At 48.1% G+C, this 17,681-nt stretch overlaps 1 protein-coding gene across 2 annotated transcripts in view; it reads left to right on the top strand.

Moving 5' to 3' along the window:
- CALU (calumenin) overlaps positions 1–17,681 on the top strand; it is a 113,947-nt gene that overhangs the window by 15,104 nt on the left and 81,162 nt on the right. For both annotated transcript variants that reach the window (XM_078677825.1, XM_078677829.1), the window contains exon 2: positions 7,726–7,959. In XM_078677825.1, the coding sequence (XP_078533951.1) occupies positions 7,739–7,959 (221 nt within the window). In that variant the 5' untranslated portion in view covers positions 7,726–7,738. The remainder of the gene's footprint in view (positions 1–7,725; positions 7,960–17,681) is intronic.

Genomic DNA, 17,681 nt, shown 5'->3' with positions numbered 1-17,681 from the left:
CCTTCATTAACATCCTGCCACGTCTGTTAAACAATGGCCTCTTACTTATCAAGTAGGCCTACCTTAATGGGACAAGATAACAATATTTAAATACCTCTTTATTGCTCATTCAGTTTGTGAGCAATAAAGATGCCTTTGAATCTTATTATCTTGTAACATTTGCTGTCTTTCAGAGACCGAGGTCAAAAGTCAATTTGTCTTCCTATGTTTATTTTTCTTTCTCTGACTGAAGTTAGAGGATTTTCAGAGTAGTCCCTAAAACTAGCTTGTCCTGATTAAATGTTGCTCGACAATGTGAGTGGGAGAGTGGATTTTTTTAGCGCTGGGAAGGTTAACTCAGGAAACAAACCATTGAATTGGCCTTGGCTCCAAAAGCAGACTGGAAGCAAGGCAGAGAAAAGTTATATTGTGAGGGGGTGCTTCAGCGCCTAAAAAGAAGATACTAACCGTTTGTGTTGGTGCTGAGAGAGGGAGAAAAAAGCGCTCGACCTTGAAAAAAAGAAGTGCTGTGAGGCCATAATTAAACATAACCCATCAACAAGGCAGGGTGTTTCACACAGAACCCGAAACACTCTGCTTGGTAGCATGTTTCATAAAGACAGTGTTTGTACACCTCAGGCTGCCCAAAAGAACGACAGCAGTTCTCACAGAAACGAGAAGACAGGCGACACAGAGGTGTTACTCCAAAAAATGGCATAGATTGAGAAAATAGTGCATAAAACATGATTCACTGACAGGAACAGCCACAGTGGTAAAATGTCTCATGCGCCTACTGGATGAGTGGCTGTCCTATGGAACGTTAAAGGTACTCCTGGCAGCTATTGTAGAGGTGTCATTAGAAGAAGTTTTTTCCAAACATTGGTGGTTAAAAAGTTTCCCGGAAGGGGTAAAAAGACTGGCGCCCACCAGACCAGCACCGACACGGACCCTCAGCCTGATTTTTACACAACTGATGATGCCACCTTTGAACCGAAGCATTGCTCAGGACTCCAATTTCTCACGTTAAAAACGACTTTCCTGGCAATATCACTTCATAGGGTTAGTGAACAGCTGACAGTAGGAACCGTACATCCAAGTACACATAGACAGAATAGTAATTATCCCAAATTCCTACCTCAGGTGGTATCCCACTTTCATGTAAGCCTAGCAATACACCTTCTCAGTACCCTAAGTCTTAAGCAGAGTGCACCCTCCACACACTGACTTCAGGAAGGCTTTAATATACTATGTATAGGAAACGAAATCGATAAGGAAGACCAACAAGTTCTTTATCTCTTTTGCCTCTGCGATTAAGAGTTCATCGGTGTCTAAGGCAACCATAGCTCCGACAATACAAATGTACCATACAGCAATAGGTGTGAGAAAGTTCAAGAGCTCACTCCCACAAGAAAGGAACCACACTTGCCTTCATAGCTAATATCTCGATCAAATCAATCAATCAATCAATCAATGACACTTATAGAGCGCGCTACATACCCGTAGGGTCTCAAGGCGCTGGGAGGGGGGGGGGGGGGGGGTGCCGCTACTGCTCGAACAGCCAGGTCTTCAGCTTCTTCCTGAAGGAGAGGTGGTCTTGGGTCAGGCGCAGGTCGGGAGGGAGGGAGTTCCAGGTCTTGGCGGCCAGGTAGGAGAAGGACCTTCCTCCTGTAGTCGCTCTTCGGATGCGGGGGACGGCGGCGAGGGCGTGGTTCGCTGATCGGAGGTGGCGTTTGGGAGCGTAGAAGTTGACTCGGCTGTTGAGGTAGCTCGGGCCTTGGTCGTGTAGGGCTTTGTGTGCGTGGGTGAGGAGGCGGAAGGTGATTCTTTTGTTGACGGGGAGCCAGTGAAGGTCTCTCAGATGTCCGGAGATGTGGCTGGTTCGTGGGATGTCGAGGATGAGTCTGGCTGAGGCGTTCTGGATCTGCTGGAGTCTCTTCTGGAGCTTGGCGGTGGTCCCGGCGTAGAGGGCGTTGCCGTAGTCCAGTCGGCTGGTGACGAGGGCCTGGGTGACGGTCTTCCTGGTCTCGGTGGGGATCCACCAGAAGATTTTCCGTAGCATGCGTAGGATGTTGAAGCACGCCGAGGAGACGTTGTTGACTTGCCTGGTCATGGAGAGGGAGGAGTCCAGGATGAAGCCCAGGTTGCGTGCATGGTCTGTCGGTTTGGGTGCGGTGCTCAAAGACATCTGCATGGCTACCACATGGACCTCAGTACACACCTTTACTAAACTTTACTGTGTTGACATCCAAGCAAGCAAGAAGGAGCAGGTGGGACAGAGAGTACACCTATTTGCAAATATAAACTTGTTCTCGATCCAACCTCCTGCATGGCGAGAATACCGCTACTCAGTCAGTGCACAGCATGTGAACCCAGAAAGATTCACACTGCAAAATAAAATAATTACCCGTAGGAGTAGTTTTTCGGCTAGAGGGCATACTGGATTCACATACGACCCTCTCACCTCTGCCAGAAAACGTGTGAATATTTGCAATAGTGAGGAGGGACAATAAATCACATATGATGGAAGGTACAAATACAGGGACACGGAAGAAGAGAATCTGAAGATAGCAACTGCGAAATGTCGCTTCTGTGTCGTACTTCTGATGTCTTGTCAGTACATGGGTATACAGTTCTTATAGAGATGGAAGGGAAGGAGTTCTAACAGGCCAGAATGTATAGAACTGAGGGGGTAGTTCCTTATTGGATTAAGAGCCCTCACACACTCTTGAGAGTGTCAAGCTTCATCATATGGCTTTGCTTATTGTCAAGCTGACACCTCAATGCTCGATGGGCAGTGATCCCACTAAATCAGAAAGTTGCTGGCAGCATTGTGAGGGTTCAGGGACCCACTGCATCTACTCTGGCAGGGTCCCAAATTGTGGAACTATTGGAAGGAAGTTTTATCCTAGATTGACTCTAATTTAATTCTGAAATCTCCAGATTCCCAACCTGTATCATCCTAGGAGTAGCTATCAAACATGCTGTTACGTTCTCCTATAGTGTAACAAATTTACTTCTCCGCATAGCAAAACAGGCGATTGTAGCATTGTGGGGCATAATGAAGGCATGAGACGACAGAAACTGGCAACTCCACATATGAGAGCTTATGGGTAAGCAAAAGATCTCAGTGACTCCAGAGCTCAGAGGGGATGAATTTGATACCTTATGGGGCCCATGCATAATCCTCACGTTAACTTCCCTATATACCTAGAGGTCTTAAGAATAGGAGAGACCAGCAAACCATTCAAATGAAGAAACCCAGTGATGATATTCGTAAGTAGAAAGTGATCAGTCAAGGGCGGGCATTTTGTGAGACTATTAAGTTAGTGACGTGAGAAACTGCCATGTTGTGGAAAAAGTGAGAGGGCAAAGGGAAATGGGGATGTAGGACTGTCATTCACCTTTGCTGTAAAACTTGTGAGTCAATGTTTGATGCCTCACCAGCCGATGGATAAAGGCTGGGCTTTGTGTATAACTAGCCGGGTCTGGTGGCTCAGTGGACTAATGCATCCACTGTAGGGGCCTGTATTTGACCTCACGGTCACAGGTTTAAATCCCGGTGGGTCCACTCAACCTTTCATCTATCTGATGTCGATAAAATGAGTATGTTTGAGTTGGGTAATAATAAACAACATCTGTTATTCAGTGCCAAGAGACCCCATTGGGATGAACGTGCGCTTTACAAATACACATTATGTTATAACTAAGAGCTATAAAAAAAAAATACAGCGTATTCCGTTCACATTCCATTTCACAAAATATTTTCCATTTTAATTTCTTGAAAATGGGACAGATGTGAAATATTACACAAGTGACCTGTGCATCCGTTGAGTTTGTGGTAATTTGCAAATAGAATGCTATTATTTTGTTACAAAGTTATTTATTTTGTGTTGTTGCGATACAAAAAAAAAAGATTTCTTGCTTTTCCTTGTATTGAGTCGATACGAAAATGCTTTATTCGATTTTGTTTTAAAAATCATAAAAGCGTACATAAAAAACAGTCTTAAAATAAATACATACATTCAATACCAACATAACTTCAGGTTAAAAAGACATATCCCCAACCTCAAAGTTCCATAGTGTGACATGTTATTCGTGCGGTTTATCCCTGTCCGCTGTAAAAATGCATAAAATTCTCCCTTTGAGTGGGAGCACTCAAGGGTTGCGACAATTGTACAATGATTCAAATCTATTGGGAACGGAAAAACTAATACCACTGGATACGTGGGCCCCCCCTCCCAGCGGGTGGTGGTGCTCTACTGTTGGTCTTAACAGGGGGATATTTGGCGTGCATGGATAAAAGTCCAGTAAATCCCAAGTGCGTATTGGGCCATCTCCTTCTTGGGGCGGGCAGGATCGTAGGTACGGGACGATGTTCCGATTCCTGAATTTAACCAGTACCAAGTCCCCAGGAATATTTTTTGGTAGTGAGCCCAACCAGCCCACCCTTCTCACGCTCAAGATTCCGCCATCATGATCCTGTGATAGGGGTCTGTTTTCCCCCAACCAGAATATGACCTTATTCAGTAGGTCCTGCTGTCTTTCAGCTTTTCCCCTCGCAAGTGCTGGTACTCCTGAAAGGACGGACACATATGGCGCGGCTTCTGGGGGAAGGTGTATGTATGGTGGTTTGCGTGCTGTTTTAACCCCTGAGGACCTTGATAAAGCAGATTTGAAGGGGTCTTTGGAAGCGGTTGAGTCTGGGATTTTAGGTGGTTGTGATGTGACTTGGGCGTTTTTGTGATTGGGAGTTGGCTTGGCTGTTTCCAAGGTAGTAAATGGCTGGGGGCGAATTGATGTTACTGAATTATTGATAGGTGTCAGAATGGCCGTGATTTTATTCTCTAGACCGGAGAGCCTTTCCCCTATGGAATGAATTTTTTCTACTAGAGGGGAAATGATGGTTTTAACAAGTTGCTCAATCTGGATCAATAGAGACAACTGGGGGTAGGGTATTGAGTCATCCAGTTTGTCAGCAGTCTCCATGGTGAAAGGGAGAATATTGGCAGGTGATGTAGGGGTTACGGATGGTTTATGGAATTTGGATTGACTCCCTTCGGTATTGTCCTCATCATGCTTTCTTTTATTGGGTAATGGCCGAGGGAGGACTGAGTCTTGGGTGTTGTCTTTCTTAGGAGAAAAGAATGAATCCCGTATACTGTCTTTAGTACTTAAAGTGCTGGTGCCTTTAGCAAGAGAAGGTGATTCCACTGTAACGTACTTAGAATTGCATAGAATGTTTAGTTCATCCCACAGGGAAAGTTTTTGCACTCTTGGGAAAGTTTGTGGGGGAGGTTGCGTACTGATTGGGGAGTAACGAGGAGAGTTGTTATCTATCTCAAGGACAGTAGGCAAAGTGCTTGTGCTAATCATATGATGCTTTAGTACCCCTTGACCTGGGTCCCTCTGCGTAGCTAGGCTTGTTCCCTCCTTACAAGGCATGTTTAGAGTAAGATTAGTTGGGCTACAGAGATGGTCAGATAGTATGTGAATATACTCTACCTCCTCTCGCAGTAGGGTCAAGGGAGGAGACCTGTCCTGTCCCCTTCGGTCCACGGAGGGCCACAGAGGGCCCGCCGTTGATTCAATTTATGGCGCCTCCAGGCGCGGAAACGGGATCAGGCGGCTTCCTGCCGCAAAGGACACTGGGGGTCGTAGTCTCCCCCGCTTGGCGGCCGCGCCGGGATGTCACAGGCTGCGACAGCGGGGGGAGACAGAAGCAGGGGAGGTCAGGTAGGATTGCTAGTCGCAAGGGTCCGATTTCCCCCTAAGGCAGCCCGCTCCACAGGGGCTGCTGATTCAATTTATGGCGCCTCCAGGCGCGGAAACGGGATCAGGCGACTTCCTGCCGCAAAGGACACTGGGGGTCGTAGTCTCCCCCGCTCGGCGGCCGCGCCGGGATGTCACAGGCTGCGACAGCGGGGGGAGACAGAAGCAGGGGAGGTCAGGTAGGATTGCTGGTCGCAAGGGTCCGATTTCCCCCCAAGGCAGCCCTTGAGTCTACTTGATAATGTCGCCTCGTTTTGGCCTTTGTGTTTCATTTGTCCTTCATCAGGATGTCAGTGGGTTTAGCATTTTTTAGTGTTCACTTACACTTCAGGGCTTCTGTTGCAACTGTGGTGGCATCAAGTGTGCATCTACCAGTTGCTTTGATGCCTGTTAATTCAGTTCAGAAGGTCGGTCCCTGACAAGAATACTATGCAGACCTTTCCAGACTCTCTTCCTAGTGCTAAAATAGGACTGTTGTATGATTGAAGTCTTAGTCGTATCTGTGATAGCCAGAACATTAAGATAAAGTCACAGACTAAATATCCTTCCTTCTCTACAGTAGGAAGAGGTTGGAGTCTGTTTTAAGGTGGCAGGTACTGCCAGATTCTGAGTACCTTTGCCTCCTTTAATTTTAAAGGGAGAGTACCTGCAATTTTCAGTGATTATGTTTTTATTGGTAGTGTGCAGGCACTTCCCAGAGGCAGGCCTGCACTATAGGATAGTTAGTGCATGCACTGATGTGCTTCCATTTCAAACACTGGTATGAATGTGACTTCATTCTCTACCAATCGAAGTATGGAAGTTACATAGTGGGCATGCTTAACCGGTTTAATTCGAATGAGAGTAATGCTTTTAACATGTTCGCCGAGTTACGGATGCACTCTTGCAAATAAGAGACTTTGTTTAAAAGGTCAGTATTGTGTTCTTTGTTGGCCTGTTTGAATACCTGACTAATATCAATACTATGTAAGTGCACCTGTTGGCTGGTAGTAGGGTTTTCATTAGGAATTTAGTGCCAGTGGGCATGATGAGATGGAAGTTGAGGCACGCCTCTGACCAAAAGCTCTATTTATGTTCTCTGTTAGTCGGACTGCCCCTTAGCGTACTGTAAAGCAAATTGACCAAGTTAACTGAATTTTCAGGCTGTAGCTAGACTTCAAAATATGTAACCATTTGTAGGTGAACCTGCACAATCACATTATGAGGTCCATCGTTACATGTAGGCATACGTGCCGGGCTTAAAATTTTTCTTGAACTAAAATGCAGCAATTCTTTCAATTTGTGTATCTGCTCTAGAGTTCACTCTCCAAGCCGTACAGTGGGAAACTTTGCCATGAATTGAGAACTAACCTTCTGGTTGGGCTTCAGTCTTTCGGGTAAACTTAACAGCATCAAATGTTTTGTTGTCCCAGTGCTTCTGTAGCTTTTACTCAGTGAAAGTTCTGTCTGATGCCTTTGAAAATGGACGATGCTCCTAGATGGGCAAGCAGTCACAGCTGTCATGCTACAAGTTCTTTTCCTGTCTAGTGGGAGAAGACCAGTTTTAAGAGTGGTGTTACATTTGATTTTGCGTGCAGAAATCTTAGCCTTTCTTAGGCGATTGGTAGTGTCAGCTGTCTGAAATCGGAGCCCCAATCGGCAGTCCACGGTTTTCTCACTGACTATCTAGAATGAAGCAGGGTTTGTTGCCATTTCACTGCCTGATGGTTCCAACCATTGGGTGTGGTTTTTTTTTAGCTGGTGAGGGTGAGTTGAGCTAGATCCTTTGGAGAGTTTCAAGATATGACAGTGACTCTCACAATGCCTCATGTTTAAAAACAAGTATTTTTTTTACATTGTCTTGCTAAGTTCATAATGACTCAAGCGGTGGAAGTGATTGATTGAACTAGAGCCTTTAGTATGTCACTGTCACACAAGATGACGGGTATAGGATACAGCAGAAGGCTCTATACTAATTGGACCGCTTTCTTTTTCAAGGTACACCTCCGCCATGGATGTGCGCCACTTCCTCCTGTGCCTTTCATTCTGCACATTGTGTGCTTTGAGCAAGCCAACCGACAAGAAGGAGCGGGTTCACCACGACCCTCAACTTAGTGATAAGGTACATGATGACGACCAGAACTTTGATTACGATCATGATGCTTTCTTGGGAGCTGAAGATGCCAAAACATTCGACCAGTTAACACCAGAGGAGAGCAAGGAAAGGCTCGGGTAAGAATACATGTATTCTGTTTATTAACCAAATTGTATTGATTTCGGGAAATCTTGTACATCAAATGGTGTGTGTGAGGAAATTAGTTAATTAAATGGTGTAGTTGAGCAAACTCACAGTGTAACAAAGTACATTTCGTATCTAGTCCAGTCAGGTTTGTTTGTAAGACCATAGCCTAGTCCTGGGTAGCTGTGGCTCAGAGCAGTTGGGCTTTAGAAAGAAACACATATAAAGCATTTAGAAGTACTAAAACAGTTGAATAAGAAGAAAATGCAACACTATTAATTAGAAAATATTTTTAAAACATAGGCTGTATTTTTATCTTTAAATAGACACCTCATCTGAGGATTCCGGAGATCCGAATTTTTAAAAGAAACAATAAATCACAGATTCTCACTTAGCACAATAAATCATTGTAATCTGCGATTCTTATGTTTAGGATTGGCCATGACAACTTGAAAATGGCTGTAGAAATTCTTGTGATGACCAGTAAAGGCAGGATGCCACTCACTGGGACAAATAAGGTCCAGTTGAACAATTACCTTGCAGTCAAAGGAGTCTCCAGTCAAGTTTCAGGCTCTAAAGGCAAACTGCCATACACATTGGTGAATGGTCCTGATGCGAAGGATGCAGAAGATACTTTAGGGTGCTGAGAATGCTGAGCCGGTGTTGGGGGTCTTCCTGGGGCCACTCCTCGGTCCCAAAACTTGGCGGGGCAACTTTAGACACAGGGTCCGATGTCCCTTGAACTACGGGTGAAGTCCAGACAAAAAAGTTTCTACTGGTCTCTGGTTACAGCGAACCCAATGGTTCCCTTTAACTGGCAGTAACTTCCTTACTGGGTGACCAAACTACACTCTAACATCTCTCCTGGGTCTAGCAGACTTTGTTGCAACTTTTGAGGGCCAGGACTCTGTCTCCCAGGCTGCACTTCGGCAGTCAGCGGCGATCCGGCGCTCTTGGCTACCAACTCGCAGTGGCAGGCTTCTTTTGCTTTTATGGCCCTGTGGCTGTAACAGGGAGCCAGCCAACTGATTTGAGTCACCTTCTCTGTCGGGGTATTGGGAGTGACTTTTTCTCAAGCGGGAAACCACAGGCACATTTCTTTTTGCTGACCCCAGGTGCAGTAAAGGCTTTGGTGCAGCCTGTCTTTGCTGGGTTCAGGGAATAGCACGGCAGCCCTTCTTCGGTCCTGTCTCCAGTACAGATGTGATCTGAGGTCTGGGTGCCACCTTTATGCCCACTACAAGCTCAGAAGGATGGGGTGGCTTACTACCCAATCAGGCTACAAGGTCCCTCCTGCCTGATCACAACTTCCTGTGAAGTGCAGCTTCTAGCTTGTTCTGCACTTTTCTGCCCACTTTCAACATGGCAGAACTATTCTCTTAGTGTGTGGAGCTTCCCTAACATGTCCCAGAGGTGTGGCTACCTGGTGGCTACAACCCCCCTGAAAACCTAAACTATTTGGCAATAGCTTCTCCTTCTCTGTCCAAGATGCCAGCCTGTCTACTAAAACAAAAGAACAGCTTCCTTTGAACCTCTCCTTTTGGGCTCACATTCTGTTTGGCCTTGCTACAAGGCGAGGTTACACCTCCTGTCTTGACAGATCCATTGTGTAGGAAAGTGCCCTTTCTGCATGGTTGCCTCTAACTTTTTTGCCAGATGCCTGATGCAATTTGACTGAGTGTTGCCTGGGTCCCGGCCAATCAGGCTTCCAGGGCTTGTGTTCTTATCTTGTATGGGTATCACTTTTTTTTGTAAGGGGTACCTATGGCACCAAGGGAAAGGCCTCTGAGGGCTGCAGCATGTATTATGCCACCCTCCGAGACATCTCACCGCAAACAGGCACCACTGCCATTGCAGCCTGCGGGTTTTGGTGCAGCTAAAAGTGAAGAGTTGACACAGCAAACATCCCTGTGTGCCATGCCTGCCCAGCTCTGCATGAGGCCTAGGTAAGTCACTCTTAAGGTAGGGTGCACTCTCTCATGTGAGGGCCTATCAGAATGAGCAAACAGGCCTCTATAATATCTAAGGACATTCTTAGATATTATAAGTGCACAGTAAAGCCATCCTGAGTATATTGTCTGGAAACTGGTCAGTACGAGTATCCTAGCACCATGATGGCTTTACTGAATCCCGGGATGTTTGATATCAAATATCTCAGAATAATAAACCTGCACTGATCCCAGTGTCAGATTTATTATTCCCCGCACTCAGGGGTTTCTTTTAGGGGGTGACCCCTGAACCAAACCAGCCTCCGGTGGGTTTCTGACTAGTGACCACCAGCTTGCCACCACGAGACAAGTTTCTGGACCCCCTAGGGTTGAAGCCTTCGCTCACTGGGCCCAGAAACAAAGCCTTTCCTGGGCGTAGGTGTTCACACCCCCCCAGGTCAGGAAGAGCCATATTCAGCAGGGGCGCGTCAAAGGCCTTGCCACCTTTGCAAAGCTTTCCCGAGCCTCTCCTACTGTCAGAACAGGCCCCCTTCCCTTCTCACCCCCTTTTCAGAAGGAGGCCAGGCGAAAAAAAAGTAGACCAACCCTGAAGATGTGCCCACCTCTGCCAACCCAACCTGTCATGCAGGGTAGGCGAGGTGAAGCCCATTATTCAGTGCCCGCCATCTTGCAGATGGCTGGCATCTTTCAATCGGGGATAGAGATGGTGCCCAACCGCCCAGATGGGGTGAGCATCCTAAGGGTGTAGCAGGACAGTAGCCCATTGGCTACTACCTTGATACCCCTAAAACACCCCTAAATACAGTGTTTAGGGGGCAGCTCTGAACCCAGAAGCTAGACTAGACAAGAAGAAGGACTGAAGAGCTGTGCTGCAGAAGAAGAGGACAATGAAAACTGCTTTGGGACCAGCCCTATTGTCCTGTTTTCTGCTTCCGATCTCCTGCCATGTCCTGCACCCAGCAGTCTCCAAAAACCCTGGGGACCTGTCCTGTCTTCCCAAAAGACTGTTCTCTTGTGGACACTGGATTTGTCCAACAGCAACCCAAGCCAGGACTCAAGAATCCAGCTGGAACCGCAAGTCCTCACCACTCTACACTTGACGCCCAAGTCTGAGTGGCCCAACCCCCCCAGCGAGGTCCCCCCGGCGATACTGACCTGGGATCCAGCGTTGGCCGATTTCCTCTTTCCCTCTCCTCGACTCCTGCATCCTCATCTTGAAGGGTCCCCGTGACCGGTACCAGTGAACCCGACCTGAAAAGACACCCCTGCACCCGCAGCCCCCGAGTCATGAGGTGCCCAACCTATGGGGTCCTGGTGTCCAGCAACTCTTCAACTTCATCCTCCAGTCATTGGTTCCCTTCGTCCAGTCTTCTGGCCCCAGCCTGCAGTCCTTTTCCTCGACCTGTAACCTCCATAGGAAAATATTGGGCTCCCGACGCCTCCTAAGCACCCTCCAACCGCCCGCTGGTGATGTGAACTTGGTGCTGACCTGGAACCCCCTTTGTCTTAACCTTAATCCCTGGAGTTGCCCCCCAAGACCGAGTGGCCTGCTCGTGAGCAGTCCCCAACTGAGGTTCTGCCTAGCCCCGTTGGCTAACATTGGCACCCTGCACCTGGCCACCCTAGTGCCGCTGATGGTGCACCTTGAGTGCAAACCTGAACAATGGGTCTACGCCCCTAAAACTCAGTTAACAAAACCGTTTCTAAAGTACTTACAACCTATTTCTTCGACTGCAAGGTGATGGTTCTAGAAATAAAAAATAATAAAGTAACAACTTTTCATACAGGCTGTTGGTCTGGATTCAGTCTTTGAGTGTGTGGCATCATTTCTTGCCTGAGTGTGTACAACAAATGCTTAACTCTACCCTCTGCTAAGCATGACTGCTCAACCACACTTCCACAAAAGAGAGTAAGATATTATCTACTTTAGCCTCTGCTATACCTGTGGGGGTCCATTGGACTCTGTGCACACTATACCTTACTTTGGTATAGTATATACAGAGCTACTTTCCTACACATTGTTTTCTTTCCAGAGAGTCGTTCACACCATTCCCCAGGAGGACAGGTGACATTTGTGCAAAAGTTGCATTAAATTAGACTTGTGAGTTTGATTGAGTGTAACAGTTCTTCTGGTACCTTGAAGTAACTATAGTAGGGCCCTTCAGGAGTTTGCACAGCCAAGTTTGTCAGTCTGTAACCTGTACTCGCCTAAGGGGCTACTAGCCTTTCTCCAGTAAAAAAAAATGACAGTGTGATGTTTTTACTGTCTGGACATGTAAAAACACGTTCTACATTTTAATATATAGCACTCTGCCTTAGGGCTCGTTAGGCCTGCCTTAAGGGTAACTTATATGTAGTAAAAGGGAAGTTTTGGGCTTTGATTTTTAATATTTTTATTATTTATTTCTGTGGGTGATAAAAAAACTAATGAATGAGCTCTCTCTTAGGGTGGTAAAGATGGGAGCACAGTGTGCTTTTAAAATACCCCTCACACACTAAAAAAATCCAATAGTGTCATGCTTCATCATTGGGGTCTTCCCGTCCCTCTACGGGGCGGGGCGTGCTACGACCTGACCGACTACGCGGGAGCACTAGTATAGTGACAGGACTATGTGACGGTGCAAAAGTGGGTGATGTCAGTGAAGTGTAGGGACCTAATAATGTGTGGGAATAAAAAAGGTTAAAAATCCTCTGGCTAGTGGAAAAAAACAATTTATTCACTTCCCTAGCTGGGGACGTTAAGAAGGGGGTTTTGAGGTAGAGCGATTCGCTACAACCTGGTCTATACTAGTGCTCCCGCGTAGTCGGTCAGGTCGTAGCACGCCCCGCCCCGTAGAGGGACGGGAAGACCCCAATGATGAAGCATGACACTATTGGATTTTTTTAGTGTGTGAGGGGTATTTTAAAAGCACACTGTGCTCCCATCTTTACCACCCTAAGAGAGAGCTCATTCATTAGTTTTTTATCACCCACAGAAATAAATAATAAAAATATTAAAAATCACTACACTTTGATAGAATCTCTTTGTTTATACGTATCAGATTGGAGGGTGATTCTGTCAATACCTCTTCACTTCCTCTATTGTTTTGGAAGTTTTGGGCTTTGCCATTACTTTAAATGACACAGTAGAGTTAGAAGTTTAAAATTGCTCTGCCAGCCTGCAGTAGCAGTCTGTGTGCAAAGTGTCAGCTTAGGCCCCTATTGTTCCACCTCTAGGGAGCTTACCAAGGGGGTTCCACAGGGCTCATGCCTAAGCCCCACATTATTCAACCTATATGTGGCCCCTTTAGCTGACACTGTGACAAAATATGGATTCACGCCAGTGTCGTATGCTGACGACACTCAGCTTCTGTTCCCATTCAAGACCCTTACTCCCGCAATCAAGCATTCTTTTGCGGAGGGAATGAGAGCAGTGTCTGACTGGATGGCCTCTAATTGCCTACAATGTAATGTGGGCAAGACCGAGGTCATGCTGTTCGGGAAAGCCCCTCTCCTTTGGTCACCGGATTGGTGGCCCCTCGATCTGGGACCTGTTCCCGACCCTAAACAGACAGTGAAGAACCTAGGTGTACGGTTAGACCAGGGATTACTGTTAAAAGAGCACGCAAACCAGGTGACAGGGTCTTGTTTTCGGATGATAGGACTTCTGAGGCGTGTATTTCCATTCTTGTCGGACATTTTTAGGAAGACCCTTGTCCAGGCCCTTGTAGTCAGCCGGCTAGATTATTGTAATGGCCTCTTCTTGTCTGCTAACGAAGAAGTACTTAATAGATTGTGTTGGAACTGGGGTCACCAGCTCCCCGAGGGTAGCATGGCACGAGCGGGTAGGCATCCGAAAGCACATGTGTTAAGCGATCATGCAGCACACACTCACACTGAGACAGAAACCTGGGCACGTAATAAATGACTCCAAACCCAAGCTTGTATAAAAACAAGTAATTTGTATTAAGATAAATAGTTAGATAGAGCAGGATCAGGGAAATCATAAATTCATTTAGAATACATGTGTCTCAAAACTTGCAATCAATAACGGATGAATAGATAAATACATTTTCAGAAAACCACAGGCCTATCCTTCGCCTTGCTTCTTGACAGCACCTGTAAAAATGCATTAAGGAGACAACCAAATAACATGGCATTTGTTCCTGCAGGTATTTCACCCCTGTTTCACTAAACATAAGTAGGTAAATAAATGTTCGAGGCATGTGGGCTGCTAAATTCATATCTGTAGCATAGATCGCCGCCTAGTGTTGGGTCCGGATGATTGCACATTGTTGTCCTGGAAGAGTCTTCGAAGTATCACGAGATAGGTGGCTCCTCCCCTGGACTACAGTGCGCATGGGCATCGACTCCATCCCCAGATTGCTTTTTTCCGCCATTGGGTTCGGATGTGATTTCGACGTCTCCTGTTCGGAATCGTAAAAGTTCTTTATCAAGGCCAAAAGGCCTTATTGGCACCGTCGGTATTGTTCGCGTTCGGTCCCGTCTATCTTCTGGCTCGTAGAGTCGGATATCCGGGGGGTCGTGAGACTCTTCGGTGATCGGGGCCTAGTCGACGCAGCAAGACTTCGACGGCATGGAGCGGAGTCCATTCAAGAAATGTCCCGTGTGTGGATCCAAGTACCCACACATCGACGTCCATCCTGTGTGCAACAAGTGCCTGTCGCCGGACCACGACGAGGCCAACTGTATGGCCTGTTCCAGATTTCGATCGAAAAAGACGATCAAGCTTCAGCGCGTGGCGCGCCTTGAGGCCCAGCGATCGGCTCCAGCACCGGTGGACATCTTTGACGACCCCGCGGAAGACGAGCAAGTGCGTCACCTGCAGATTTCCCCTACCCCGCTGGAGGTCGAGTCCGAAGACGGAGCTGACGACCACAGTCCCGACATTGAAGAAATCGTCGAGAAGGTAGGGGACGACGACGAAGCATATGGGGCCATGGAAGATAGCTCGGAGGAAGAGCTATGTCCCGTTCGTACTATTATGAAGGCTCAGGTCACGGGATCGCCACGCGGCCTTACCCACGACCTCACGCCTCGATCCACGGCCCCGCCTTCCGGCTCGGCTACGGACACCTCCGCGGAGCCGCCATTACTGAAAACGAAACCGAAACCCTCGGTACCGGTGAAAACAAAGATGGCCGACACGCCATCGAAGACGTCCGCTCCGGTGCCGACGCCGTCGTCTTCGGGGACCCCCAAACAGGCGCAGGCTGCCGACCAAGCTAAGGTGCCGAAGGTGGTTAAGGAACCAAGCTCCAAGAAGCCCATCGGGTCGGAGTCTACCAAGGGAAACAAGCCGACGCCCAAGAAGACTGCCGAGCCTGCATCGGGAAAGTCTGTCGCGCCGAAGACCAAGGGGCCCGTTGACGCGAAGTCGGTGAAGGCCGCAGAGCCGAGGTCTGGGGCCGTGACCTCTAAAGGAAAACCGATCGATCCGTGACCTCTAAAGGAAAACCGATCGATCCGAAGCCATCGACGTCTACGGTGGTGGACAGTGATCGAAGTGCACCAGTCACGAGTGCTCCTCGACCGGACAAACACAAGTCAGCCACGCTCGGGTCTTCCCCAGGGGGCGGACCACGGACATCAGTCAGATCGACGAAACCGTCCGCTTTCTTTACGAAGCAGATCTCGGACTCCCTCAAGCGCCTTAAGGACAAAGCTTCGGCATCGGAACCGAAGACTCCTTCCGCACCGAAGCTGGCAGACGCACCGAAGACCACATCGGCACCGATCGTCTACACGTTGCCGCCTAAGGTGGCGCAGAAGGCCTTTGCACCGCGGTCGGTGCCCAAGGACACCGTGTCGACGTCCACTCCACCGGCTGGGACCGTGGGTCCTCGACAACCTTTGGTTGAAGAACGGTCGGAGCATTTCATCGATGCCGACACCGGCAAACTCACGCTATACAAAAGGAAGATTACTTCACAACCTTTGCAGTCCTTTACCATTCCTCTGAAACGTAAAAAGCCTGCAGAAGACACCCCAGTTCTGGTGGAGCGGATTCTTCCTCAGCATAGGCGGAGTGCAACACCTTCACCCACTTACTCAGATGGGGATGGAGGGGACCAAGATGAGGAGTACAACTTCCCTGCTCATACAGAGCCTGATGAGCAGCAGGAATCATGGATGGATACTGGTGATCAAGGGGACCAGCAGACGATCCAGGATCCACAGGTCTATAACGTGAAGCCGTCCCCCACTGAGGACTCTGCGGCATTTAATGCCTTAATCGAAAGGGCAGCTACAAACCATAAGGTGGAGATGCATGCTGACCCCGTGGAAGTGGACTTCCTTTTTGACACTTTCTCTACTGCTGAAAAAACTGTCAAGACTCTCCCAATGTTGAAAGGGGTCCTTAAGCATGCGGCAGACATTTTCAAGGAACCCACAAGATCCCGGGTAGTAAACCCACGCATTGAGAAGAAATACAGACCGGCACCTGGCGACCCTACTTACATACGTGGCCAGTTGCCTTTGGACTCTTTGGTGGTCTCTAATGCCCGCAAGAGGGCAAACTCCCAAACGACGGGTGAAGCTCCTCCCCCAGACAAAGAGTCAAAAGTGCTGGAGGCATCTGGGAAGCGGGTAGCAGCTCAGGCGGCCAACATATGGCGCATCTCAAACACGCAAGCTCTGTTGGCCAGATACGATAGGGCGCACTACGACACCCTAGAGCAGCTGTTACAACACCTCCCAGACCAGTTTAAAGAGGGAGCTGAAATGCTTATTCAGGAGGGGAAGCTCATCTCCAACGCTGCTATAAAGGGTGCGCTAGATGTTACGGACACAGCAGCGAGAGCGATCAACACTAGTGTGATGCTGAGACGTCAGGCATGGCTCCGCATCTCGGGATTCAAGCCAGAGATACAAACTACTATCCTAAACCAACCCGTTAATCCAGACAGGTTGTTTGGCCCAGAGGTGGACACCACCCTAGGAAGATCAAAAAAGATACCGAGACTGCCAAGTCCGTGGGAGCTCTCCAGTCACAACAATTTAGAGCGAACACTTTTCGTCGCTCAGGCAATCGAGGTGTTAACAGAGGGCACATGTCGCAGCAGACGCCATTCAATAAAAGTGGTGCGCAATCATCCTACAGCAAGCAGGGCAGAGGTGGATACAGAGGAAACAGTGCCAAAGGTAGAGGCAGAGGCAACAACAGTTCCCGTTCCTCTGCCGCCAACAAACAGTGACTCCCTGTCACTGCCCCCCGACCATCCAACACCTGTCGGGGGGAGACTCCAACAGTTCCTGCCCGTCTGGAAGTCCATCACCACAGACAGGTGGGTCAGAAAACTTATCCAGTTCGGCTATTGTTTAGAACTGACATCCACCCCACCACCCATGCCCCCAAAACACCGTCCTATGTCAGCAGAGCACTTGCACTTATTGCAGCAGGAGGTTCTAGTGATGCTGCAAAAAGGCGCAATAGAGCTCGTGCCGGTGGAGGAGGAAGGCACAGGGATTTATTCCCTGTACTTCTTAATCCCAAAAAAGGACGGCTCGCTCAGACCGATTCTAGACCTACGCCCCTTAAACCAGTACATTCTTTCAGAACACTTCCACATGTTAACACTGCAGCAGGTTCTTCCCTTGTTACAACAGGGAGACTTCCTCGCAACCTTAGACCTCAAAGATGCTTACTTTCACATACCACTCCACCCCTCCCACAGAAAGTACCTCAGGTTCACCATCCAAAACAGGCATTACCAGTTCAAGGTTCTCCCCTTCGGAGTGACCACTGCTCCCAGAGTGTTCAC

This window comes from Lissotriton helveticus, chromosome 1_1 (genome assembly GCF_964261635.1).
Source record: "Lissotriton helveticus chromosome 1_1, aLisHel1.1, whole genome shotgun sequence".
In the NCBI taxonomy this organism is placed as follows: Eukaryota; Metazoa; Chordata; class Amphibia; order Caudata; family Salamandridae; genus Lissotriton; species Lissotriton helveticus.
Note: the sequence above shows the minus strand (reverse complement) of the source record. Positions and strands in the feature narration are given on the sequence as shown.